At 55.7% G+C, this 12,035-nt stretch overlaps 1 protein-coding gene across 1 annotated transcript; it reads left to right on the top strand.

Moving 5' to 3' along the window:
• Positions 1-520: 520 nt before the first annotated feature.
• On the top strand, positions 521-11,518 carry PTGES (prostaglandin E synthase). Its single transcript, XM_058524264.1, has 3 exons — positions 521-775; positions 4,429-4,511; positions 10,371-11,518. The coding sequence occupies exons 1-3, from the start codon at positions 647-649 to the stop codon at positions 10,618-10,620; spliced, it is 462 nt and encodes a 153-aa protein (XP_058380247.1). The 5' UTR covers positions 521-646; the 3' UTR covers positions 10,621-11,518.
• Positions 11,519-12,035: the final 517 nt, after the last annotated feature.

Here is a 12,035-nt window from a genome sequence, read left to right as displayed (position 1 = left end):
TTGTGATGGAACTGGATTTACTCAGATAATCTAGAGTAATCTCCCATCTCCACATCCTTACTTATTCCCATCTGCAAAGTCCCTTTTGCTACATATGGTAACGTATGCGCAGGCTCGGGGGATGGGGACGTGGACATGTTTGGTGGGACATTATTCAGCCTACCACAAATAGCAAAGTCACATCAGTGTAGATGTGGCTGTGGTTCAAGTGTCTAGGCTGAGTGTGGGGACAGAGGCTCAGTTCTCACACCCACCACCTGCCTTGACCTTCAGAGAGCTGGGCACAGATCAGCGACATCAGCCACCTGTGGAGGTCCTGTCAGGTGCCCGGCTTTGTCGCACCTCCTAGAAGGCAGGCAGTGCGGAACACCCGCATTTTATGGAGAAGGAAACTGATTAGAAAGTGTTTAAGGATTTGGCAGGGAGGCGTGGTCCCCGACCAGGGGCTGGACCGGGAACACCTCCCGCTCCTCCCGCTCTCTGCTTCTCCCAGCATCTGGAGGCAGAAGTTGCTTCTGGCGCTGGGAGTAGGCGGGTGCTGAGTGTAGACAGGCCTCCGTCGCGGCTCACCCCGCCTCCTCCCTGCTCTCAGAGACAGAGCCACACGCCTGCTCTCGCCGTCTTCCCCAGAGCTCCCGCCGGCAAGATGCCGCCCTCCAGCCTGGCGATGGTGAGCGGCCAGGCGCTCCCGGCCTTCCTGCTCTGCAGCACGCTGCTGGTCATCAAGATGTACGCGGTGGCCGTCATCACCGGCCAAGTACGGCTGCGGAAGAAGGTACGTGCGGCCCTCGGGTACCCCAGCCGGTGCGCGCGCGTCTCTCGCCGCCCTGCGGGAAGGTCCAGGACAGGAGAAACTTGGCCACGGTGTTTTCAGGACCAGAGTGTTGAGCAGGCTCTGGACCTAGGTGCCTCTTCCAGCCCTTGGGATGGTGCCCCTCTGGCCCTCGGTTCCAGCTGGACCGCACCTTCTTGTCCTCTGTTTTAAGAGCATTTACTCCCTGGCTGTGCCACCAGGTGAGTTCTCCAGGAGTGCCGCTGAGCTCCGCTGCCTCTCGGAGGGAAGCAGGTCCCGGAGGGTGGAGCGAGGAGCAGAAAGCCTCGGTCTGACCTGGCGGCTTCCCGGCACAGGAGATCTGATATTTGGGCGGAGTGGGAACCGGTGAAACAGGAGCCCGAGAAACCTTTAAGTGGAAATTCCCAATGTGCCGGTGAGGTCGCTTCCAAACTCGTGGCAGCCTCTAGGGGCCAGGTCTCAGCCAGGATCCACTGGAGTTTTCAGGGAGGAATTTCCCCCACCAGGCCGAGTCCGGGAGCCAAAACAACAATAAAGAGGCCCAGATCTGAGCTAGGGCGGGCGGGTGGGCGGGCCGACTGTTCTGGGACGACTCTGCTGGCGCTGGACAGCCAGAGCCCCAGAAGTTGCCGGACAAGCGCGCCAGCCCTCCCGTCAGGCGCGGAGGCCCGAGGGTACCTACTGATCATCCTCCCAGGTGTTTCAGAGAGGAACTGTTTCCAGAATCCGTACCCCGTTTTCCCCCTTTATCCAGTGCAAAGGCATGGCGAGGCTGGCTCTGGCATGGCGTGGGGGGTGGACACCGGGGAGCGGGATCTCGCCCAAGAGTCGGGCTCAGCCCCTGGCACAGGTACAGGCAGGACTGAAGGCAGGCCAGCCCCCCAGGGGAGCTGACACTGAAGCAGAGGCACACTGATCACGCCTGACTTGTCCCTGCCTCTGCCCATCCTGAGATGTGGGATACAGGCGTGGAGCAGGGACAGCTACCTCCGCCCATTGGGTCCTTCCAGGGAGCTGAGCATTTAATCCCCGCCACGGCCCTGGGGAAAGAGGGGAGGAGCTGTACTCAGCTTATTTTGGGCTCAGAGAGGAGACATAACTTGTGAAGGCCAGAGTCTGGTTTGAACCCAGCTGTCCAGCTCCAGAACCCACACCTTGCTGGTGGGGTTCTTACCAAAGGGCACAGCCCAGAGCTTTCCTTTCAGTGTAAATCCAGGGGAGGGGAGGAGACAAGCCTGTTGGAGTGCCTTTGTGCCTGGTCAGTGGGGAGTGGCGGGAGGAAACCTCCCCTCGGGCTGGCCCTGAGGTGCCCCTCTCATTTCTGCTTGGCATTCAGTGTCAGCCAGGAAGGAGCAGGAGAGCTACACCGTGGGGAGGTGATGGATGCAGGCTCTGGCTGCTCCACTCACCAGCCTTGGGACCATGGGGGAGTCTGGGACCTCAGTTTCCTCATCTGTAAACTGCGGATGGTCACAGTGGTGCCAGGAGAATTCACGCCTGGCACAGAGCAAGTGCTCCATCAGTGTTAGTTCTCACTACTTATTAACAACTGGAATTAACACAAACGGCCCCAGATCCCTCCGTGGGATGCGTCGGGAGGCCTGCCCCCTCGCCCCCACTAGAGGTCGTCCCCCAGCTTCTATCACTCTGGCCTCTTCTGGTCTGCACTGCGGCTGGCGCCTGGCCAGGGCCACCTGTCCTCCAGTTCTGTTTTCAGGAATGAGCAACCTCGTGGACCTCGGACTCCACAGGCGGCTGCCCGCCAGATGCTAAGGCCCCTTGAAGGCAGTCATGGGTCCACAGACTGTGCACAGCCATCAGAGTTGGTGATTCCGTGACTTAAGGGCTAGCGGAGAGGAATTCTGGGTGTGGGGGCTCCAATTCTGACCGTGACAGGCATCGGTCACGTGATCTGTTCACCTCTTGGCTGGGGCAGGGGCAGGCCCACCAGACAGGACAAACCAGGGCTTGGGGACAGATGTCACAAGGGCCCATGAGTCAGAAGCAGCAAGATTTGCCGTTGGGTGAGCACTTTAGAAAACCTGCCGCTGAGGTTCAGGTTGCTGAAAGGTTGGTGGGGCCAGCTTGCCTGGATGCCAGCAGGGAAGGGTGGAGCATGGGTGATGGGCGTGGGCCTTTAATGACTGGAGTGTGACCTTAAGTCTCTGCCTTCCGCCGACAGTTCATTAAGCCCCTTCTTGTGCCGGCCACGTTGTGCTGGAGGCTTCTCCAGTTCTCTCCTTCCCTCTCCTCAGGGCAGATGAGCTCCATTTGATCCAGAGTTCACAGATGAGGAATCCGAGGCTCAGGGAAGTTGAGAAACCCGCAGTTAGTCAGTGGGAGCTGGAGTTCCCACTCTCATTGCTCTTGGTTCAAAGTCTAAATTCTTAGGGTGCCTCTAGGACCCCTGCCAATCTCTGCAACTTTGTCTTGGGCCTCTGTACCTTGCTCTCTATGCTTCAGTGTCAGCTAGTAAGGAGTGGGGGGAGCTACACCCTAGGGAGGTGATGGAAGCGGGCTCTGGCTCTGGTTTTCTGTTTTTCAAACATGCCCATGTTCTTCTGACTCCGGGGCCTTTGCACATACTCTCTCTTATGTCTTGAATGCTGTTGCTCCAGTCCTCGCTTCATCTGGTTAATGTTGATGCATCTTTAAGCCTCAGCTTTAATGTCACTGCCCTGGAGAAGCCTTCTCTGACCCCAAGACTCGGTCAGGTCTCCTGTGGGCATTCTCAAGGCCAACCCTGTTTTCCATTTCTTTCTTTCTTTCTTTCTTTCTTTTTTTGGTGAGGAAGATCGGCCCTAAGCTAACATCTGTTGCCAATCTTCCTCTTTTTTGCTGAGGAAGATTGGCCCTGGGCTAACATCCGTGCCCATCTTCCTCTCCTTTATATGTGGGACGCCACCGCAGCACTGCTTGATAAGTGGTGCATATGTCCGTGCCCGGGATCCAAACCAGCGAACCCCGGGCGGCCAAAGCAGAGCTTGCGAACTTAACCGCTACACCCCTGGGCCGGCCCCTGTCTTCCCTTTCTTCAGATTCACCACCTGGTCTTCCCTGGTTCATAGGCAATTCCCCCAGCAGACGGTAAGCTTCACAGGAGCAGGCACAGGAGGGCCTCTGTCTTAGTCCACTCGGGCTGCTGTAACAAAATACCATAGACCCGGCAGCTTATAAACAACTGAAATTTATTTCTCACAGTTCTGGAGGCCAGAAGTCCGAGATCAAGGTGCCGGCAGATTCAGTGTCTGGTGAGGGCCCGCTTCCCGGTTCACAGACGGCTGTCTTCTCGCTGCGTCCTCACATGGCGGAAAGGGCAACAGAGTTCTCTGGGGCATCTTTTATAAGGGCACTGACCCCGTTCATGAGGACTCCACCCTCGTGATCTAATCACATCCCAAAGGTGCCACCTCCAAATACCATCACATTGGGGTTTAGGTTTCAGTATATGAATTTGCGGGGGACACAGACGTTCAGTCCAGAGCGGCTTTGTTTGCAGGGAGACCCCAGCACTTGGCACATAGTAGGAGCTCGTGGATGCTGGTGGATGGATGTGTGTGTGACCGCACCACTGCAGAGCCAGGCGGCCGGGCCGTCCGTCTCACGAACAGTAATTCTCAGCTGATGTATTCCAGGCTTTTGCCAACCCCGAGGATGCCCTGCGACACGGAGGCCTCCAGTATTGCCGGAACGACCAGGACGTGGAACGCTGCCTCAGGCAAGTACAGTTGGGCCTCGGCCTGGCCGCAGCCTGGCCTTTCAATCCCTTGTCTGGACACCCGGGGCTTGGGGGACACCAGGGGGACCAAGGTCTTCTGCCTTCCTGACCCCCTCAGACTGTTCTTTTTTTTTTGTTTTTTGTTTTTTTTGTGAGGAAGATCGGTCCTGACCTAACATCTGCCAATCCTCCTCTTCTTTTGCTGAGGAAGACTGGCCCTGGGCTAACATCCGTGACCGTCTTCCTCTACTTTATATGGGACGCCGCCACAGCATGGCTTGCCAAGCGTTGCCTCAGTGCGCGCCCGGGATCCGAACCGGCGAACCCCGGGCCGCTGCAGTGGAGCACGCACACTTAACTGCTTGCGCCGCCGGGCCGGCCCCAATAGGTGAAAATTTATGTCACATCCTGGTTTGACTTTGCATTTCTTTTATTCTGAGTGAAGTTGAATATCATCTCATACGCTTAGCATCCCTCAGCCAATCAAAAACAATTTTTCTTACTACAAAACTCAGAACTACTCCTTGCAGACAATTTTGATAACGTTGAAAATACACAGAGGAGAAAAAGGAAAACCACTCACCTTTCTAATCACTGTTAACATTTTCATCTGTCTCCTCTTTCTCTTCTGTGTCTAAATATTTTTCATAAAATCAGGCAGGCATTATCTACCCAATTTAGGGTTCTGATTTTTTTCGGTTAACATTATTTCATGAGCACTTTCCATGTCAGTAAATATTACTCAAAAACTGACTCAAAAAATGGCTGCATAAAATTCCATCAGATTGTGTTAACTTCATGTGACCAGTCTCATGTTGGACTTTTTGGTGGTTTCCTCTCTATTGTACATCATCGAGCTGGAGGGTGAGGAGGTGGCACTCCGGGGGCTGGGGTTGTCAGCGGAGTTCTGTGGAGAGGTGGGAGGATGGGTCGCTGGATGGGAGAGAGACAGGAGACGAAGCCTCGGGGGGTTCTCAACACCTTCCCCTGCATCACAGGTGGAAATGTGTGGGGTGCTGCAGTAGAAATGAGAGAGGTACTTTTATTAAAAGACAGTCAGTGGTTTATTTTTTTATGGTTTTCTCGGCCATTGAAAATAATATACTTACTTGTGGTTTTTAAAAATTACAGTAATGTGTAGCGTAGGAAGCGAAATTCTTTGCTCTTTCACCCTTTCTACTGTAACTATAGTGATAGTCCTTGGTGTGAGGTCCATCACCCATCTTTCCATTCTTTCAACATTTAATGAGCACCTATTGTGTGCAGGACACTGTGCTAAGCACTGGTTGTACTTTAGTGAACAAAAGCCTGACCCACACGTGAATCCATGCTGGTGACCCTCACCCCACCCTCAGTACTGGTTGGCTTCCTCTCCTGGGTGGTGGAGAAGGACAAGACGAGTAGTTGAGGCAGCCGGCTGCCATGACTGCGGGTAGCCCGAGCCGGCTCACAGCCGAATCACCAAGAGATGCGTCTGCCATCTCCTGGGGTTCAGGGGTTCTAGGTACCAAAGCTTACTCGTGGCACAGGAGTGCTTACATGGGCTTATGAACACCTGGTTTATTTTCACTGGCTGTAACCCTGCCAGGGAGAGACAACCGACCCATGTGGTGCCGGGACATTTCCACCCGCCCAATGCAATGTTTTCCTCTGATCAAAATGACCCACCGTAAAGTACCGATGCTCAGGTGGTTGAAATTCAATTCAGTGCTTTTTGAGCACTTCTTATCTACTAACGTGTTATATCCATTCAGCAAGTATTTATTGGGGGCCTACCATGTCCTGGTATTTATTGGGGACTTACCTTGCCAGACTGGGGGATCCCTGGTCCCCTAGGGCTCCTCCTCTTCCTCCTGAACCTCACCTAACGTCACGGAAACTTGAGGGCGCAGAGCTCAGAGAACCACACATCCTGGCGTCCAGGACGGGAGAACTGGCTGGAACCTGAGTGGGAGATGCCCTGAGGGAAAAGTGGGTTAAATATTAGACCAGTTTATGGTGCCATGGGGGTCACCTGCACACACAGGAAAGCACTTAGGTCTCGGTTCCTGGAGGATGAATCTGCCTTGCAGGTTAGCACGGGCTGCAGCCACAACACGAACCCGGCTCTGGGAGGTTGGGAAGCAGCTTTCAAGGACACAATAAAGCCCAGCCACCTTCTTTCCACGATGCCTACCCAGTCTCCCGGCGCTGTGTGTTTTGGCCAAATTTCGACTCTATGTGTATGAAACTGCAGTGAGGGGGGGTATCTGAGTGGTCCCAAGGCAGGAAGCAGACCCCTGACCCAGGCTTTGGAATATTCTGACTGTGTGGAGTATGTGGACTTAATCTGCGTGCACTGGTTTGTCAGGAGATTGAGTCCTGAAATCTCAGCCCTAGAAGTCCCTTAAAATCTTATCCAACACATCCATTCTATGGATGGTGAGCCGTGGCCCAGAGAGGGAGGAGCCTTGCCCTAGGCCAAGGAGCTCATTAGCATCCTGGTGGAGAGGCAGCTCCTGGCCCAGTGCACCTTTTCCAGCGCACCATAAACTGTGTTTTATTAATTTGGCCAAGGCATCTCTGGGTGGTCTGGAGTCTGGCAGAACCGAGAGGGTGACGTTAGCTTTAACAGTTGTGTCCAGGACAGGGCTGGTGATGGTGACGAAGAAGATGGCAGCTAACTTAGGATGCACCTACTTGGCGACAGGCAGCGTTCTTGGCACTTTATAGATTCTAACTCGCTTAGCCCTCCCAACAACCTTCTGAGGAGGGTACTGTTACCTGTAGAGGAAGAAACAGGCTTGCCCAGGCCACGTGGCTTGTGATGGCTCAGCTGCCATTGAGCCCAGGCCGTCTGATGCGTGGGCTCTGCTCCTGAATACTCCCCGCTCTGCGTGAACTCGATTTTACTCCGGTTTCTACCTGCCTTTACAACGAAGCCGACTTGACGTTGTATCAAACCTGAATTCAAGGAAATCACCAATGGGGATGGAGAGCAGGGCTGAGGGAAGGGGAGAGAGCTGGCGTGGCCACCAGCAGCTGTGCCTGCCCGGGATGCCTGGGGGTCACTGCAGGTCTCCCTCTCCCCACCCTGTCACTTGATACCCTGGGCGGCTGTTACCTTGTCTGCTGAGGGGGAGGGGCAGCCTGGGGCCGCGGGCGGCTCTGCAAGTCCAGTCGGCTCTGCAAGTCCAGTCGACTCTGCAAGTCCAGTCTAGCAGGAATTTGCTTTGGGTGACTTTTGCCTTAAAAAAGTGGTTATTATTGGAACGCCACGTTTTGCCCAAGCGCCTCTCCCATACGTGACTCCTTCCATGTGTCTCGTTCAGATCCTGGGGTGGGGAGGAGGGGAGGGGTTTTGTTGCATCATCCCTGGTTTCCCCACCTCTCCTTGTCCCTGGCACCACCTGTGGCTTCGTGTGGGCCCCCACTGTGGTCTGAGACATACCAGAGAGAGGAGGGGGGCTGGGCCAGCCCCAGGGGCTGAACGTCAGAGCTTTAGGAGTTTCTCAGCTCCCAGCCACCTCTCCCCCATCACTGGTGGGCTCTGAGTCCTCTAGTCCCAATTGATGGGGCTCAGCACCCAATGCGTGGTTTTCTGCGAGGGCTGCCCCTCCCCATCCCTGGGTCCTGCCCCGGAGAGCAGGCCCGCTGCCCGCCGGCCGTGAACCTCTCCCATCCTATCCCTCCTCTCTGCCCTGTTTCCCCGGCATCTTTCTCTCACCTGCTCTTTGGGGTTTGGCCAACGATTCTCTCAGCAGCTTTCTAAAAACGGACTCACTCTTAAAATATAAATACATACTTTAAGGAAAAGTATCTGAATGAATGGGTTTCCGAGGCTAGTTATGCTTTTCTGATAGTTTCAGATAAATACAAAAGTATGACAAAAATACTCATCCAGGTGGCACCATCTCGTTGGGCACCTGTGGGAGGCAGACCCCGTTCTGGGACACACTGACTTCATCTAAAATGGGTTTTCCAAGGGTGTCCCTCTAACAGGGAATGGGGGACGTTGGTATACTCAGCTCCATTTCCGCAGGGCAGAGTGGTTTGAGAGGAACACTTGCTGCCTCCTCCCTCATAGCTCACAAGTCAGGGGAGGGACTTGCTCGACTGGGGAACTGGAGGGCACCGGCCCTCAGTTTCTGCCTCTCCTTCCCTGCAGCCAAGATCTGGCCAGGGCCCGCCTCTCTCTGGCATGGGAGCCAGCAGCCTTTGCCCAGCTGGGTGAGGCCCACCCTCCCGCAGACTTGCTTTCCCTGTGGCTGGGTCCCCAGGTGGAGATTTGGGAGAAAAGGAGAAGGGAGGCTCATGTTGGCTCCAGGACATGGGGACAAAGACACCAACTGCCATGTCCTGAGTTTGACCTGAGACAGATCCAGGCCCTGCTGGGTTTACGGGAGCTTTTGTACACTCAGATTGAATTCCAGAATCCTGCTTCACAAGGCCTGTCTCCCGCTCTTATGCTGCCTTACTCCCTCTGTGCACCACACTTCAGCCACATGGGTCACTTTTCTGTGCCTTGAAAACATTATGCTCATTCCCACCTCGGTGCCTTTGCATGTGCCCATCCCTTTCCCTGGAAAGTTCTTCCCCTGCACAGATAGCCCCTTATCATTCAGGCTGCAGTGCCTGAGTGCAGTCTCCTTCCCTGACCACACCCACTCCAGTCATGCTGCAGAGACCCCTACAACACTGGGCGGCCAAGTGCTGCAGGCCTCTTCCCTGCCCTGTCCAGCCCAATTCCTTTCCATCAGGCCACATACCATGGCCTTTGCCTAAGGCTCTCCTTGCAAGTGGGAGGGAAGAGGAGGACTCTACAGCAAGTCACCACACCGGGGCTGCTGGCTGGGCCTGGCCCATTGGCGCAGCATTGGGGAAATGCATTCCAGCCGGAAGGCCTGGAGAGGGGGCTTCGGTTCCAGCAGTGTCCCCGTGCCTCACACACATGGCCTGTCCTTGGGGGAGGTCATGGGCCGGGCACTGGATTCCTATTTATTTGAGCTTCCAACATGCCATCTAGGGCTCAGCCACTTGCTCAGTCTCTAATTTATGGGACTCGACCTCCCCACCCTCTGTAAGGGAAGCTGCCCATTAGCAGGAGTCATGGAAAATGTAAACCGACTCTTAGGAGAAGGGGGTGAGTTTTCTTTCTTGGTCATTTATTTATGGCAGAGTTATACACAGCCCCCCACCCCCCATACACACCACACACTCACACACTTGATGATTTTAAACAAAAAAGAAACTGGATAGCAGGGATGAAATGGAGAGCTTTGCCAGGGTCCAGCAACTGGTTGGCTCCAGTGGGTGGACGCTGTTCTTGTTATTATTTTCCCTGAAAGAGGGAGGGGGGTTTGCTTATATTTAGGGGCAGAATAAGACAGAGCCAGGCGTGGATTTCAGATGCATGCTCCCAGGTTCTAGGCCATCCCCCTCAGAAGGGCCCAGGAACCTGCATTTGGAAGGAGGGCACCTCACAGCTGCCTCAGTGGTAAAGACCATGGGCTCGAGTCAGACCCAGGCTCCTTCCCAGCTGTCACTCACCCCGCTGAGCCCCACTTTTCCTGCCTGGCATCCAAGGCCAGATGGGAAGATGGCGAGAGTGTGGCAGGGGCCGTGTCCCGGCCAGCCCTAGGGCTTGGTAAGAAAACCCCAGCCAGCAGCCTATCATGGCTCCTAGCCCACTAATAGGAGCTTGGAGTTGCTGTCCCTCCCACCTTTGGGGTCTCTCCCTGTCCTAGCCGTGAAGGGACTCGACTCTGGCGCCCCTGAGATGATCCCCAGCCGTGTGGGGCCTCTCAGGGCAGAGGGCCCCAGCTTCTGTGATATTCTCAAAGCAGACACCTGGCTGACCGCACCCCCTTGCCTTCCCAGAGCCCACCGGAACGACATGGAGACCATCTACCCCTTCCTGTTCCTGGGCCTCGTCTACTCCTTCCTGGGGCCCGACCCTTTCGTGGCCCGGATGCACTTCCTCGTCTTCTTCCTGGGCCGCATGGTGCACACCGTGGCCTACCTGGGGAAGCTGCGGGCGCCCACCCGCTCCCTGGCCTACACCCTGGCCCAGCTCCCCTGCGCCTCCATGGCCCTACAGATCGTCTGGGAAGCAGCCCGCCACCTGTGACCACCAGCTGACACCTCCTTGCCGCCAGACCACTGACCATGAGCCTCTCGGGGGACTGGGCATTCTTTCGAGATTGTGATAGGCCCCGGGGCCTGGCTTCCTGGCAAACTGCTAAGCGGGGGGCCCTGGGCCCCGTGCGCCTGTGCGTGTGTGCACACGTGTGCATGTGTGCCCCTTGGATTCCTGGGTGAAGTGACCGATTGGAACCATTTAGAGCCAGTTATCAAGACTGATAGAAAATACTTCCACTCAAATGACGTTTGCATTTAGACATTTGCACATAGAGCATTAAAATCATCACTCCTTCGTCCCTAAGAACCGGAAGAGGGAGGAAAGAGAGTTCAGGTTCCTAAACCCAATGACCGTCCAGGTCCAGGGCTGTAATAAATGCAGACTTCTCAGACCCACCCCAGAGATTCTGGTTCGGCTGGTTTAGAGGGGGCCTGGGCATCTGCCTTTTTTAAAAGCTCCCGGTGAGTCCCAGCAATGGCCGGGCCTGGGAGCCACTGCCAGACCCCTCTGGAGGCAGGCCCAGGATGCACAGGGTGTGACTGCGATTTCTTTTTTGGTGGGAGTTTCGTGAGGGTTGGGGGTTACATTCTGTGCCCTGTGCTCCATGGACTCTTCTCTCCTCCGCGCAGGTGCGGGTGGGAGGGGCCCACAGTGAAGTCGGCCTTCTCTTCCCCGAGGTTTTAGTCGCTACTGAGGGCTGTAAATCAAGGACAATGGGCCTTGAAGGACCAACTACTAAAAGGAACTTATGGATCCTTCAGTATCTGCAGGGTTTGAAAACCGCGAGTATGCCCCCCCCCAAACGTGGGGAATCTGTGTGTCTCTACACTCCTGTTCTAAGACGTGTGGCTTTAATCATTAAGTGGAGAGTCTGACCAGCTCGGCCCACCACCCCGCGGCCTCCTGGCTGCTGGTTCCTGGTGTCCACCGTCGCCCACGCCGGCCTGAGCGCCAGCTCACTGGACGTTTTTGCTAGTGCGTCACTGGCCACAGTCTCTGGCAAACACACGAACACACCCTGACTGGGGTGGTAAGGCCACAGCAAGCAGGCTGCTCTCACACCCTCCTGTCTCCTGCTGTGGGCCAGTAAGAGGGTCTCTCGGCTCTATTGTTGCAGCCCAGGACACTGCGGCTCCAGGGGGCGGACACCCTGAAGTGCAGGGTCAGCTCTGGCCCGGCCTCTTAGCGTCCAAGGCCCTGTTCTAACCACTGTACTCCACTGCCTCACTTTCCCTAAACGCCATCCCAGCACTGCCCCCTTATCTCCAGGATCTGGGGAAGCCCCCCTCATCCCTGGGCATGTCCCGCTCCCACCACCCTGCAGCCCCTGAACTTCTGTCCCCACAGACTGAGGGGCCTGCAGAGTGGGGGCCTCCCTGGAGGCTCGGGACCCCAGGCCTCAC

The sequence above is a fragment of the Diceros bicornis genome, chromosome 28 (genome assembly GCF_020826845.1).
Source record: "Diceros bicornis minor isolate mBicDic1 chromosome 28, mDicBic1.mat.cur, whole genome shotgun sequence".
NCBI classification, from domain to species: domain Eukaryota; kingdom Metazoa; phylum Chordata; class Mammalia; order Perissodactyla; family Rhinocerotidae; genus Diceros; species Diceros bicornis.
This window is presented reverse-complemented; position numbering and strand designations above follow the sequence as displayed.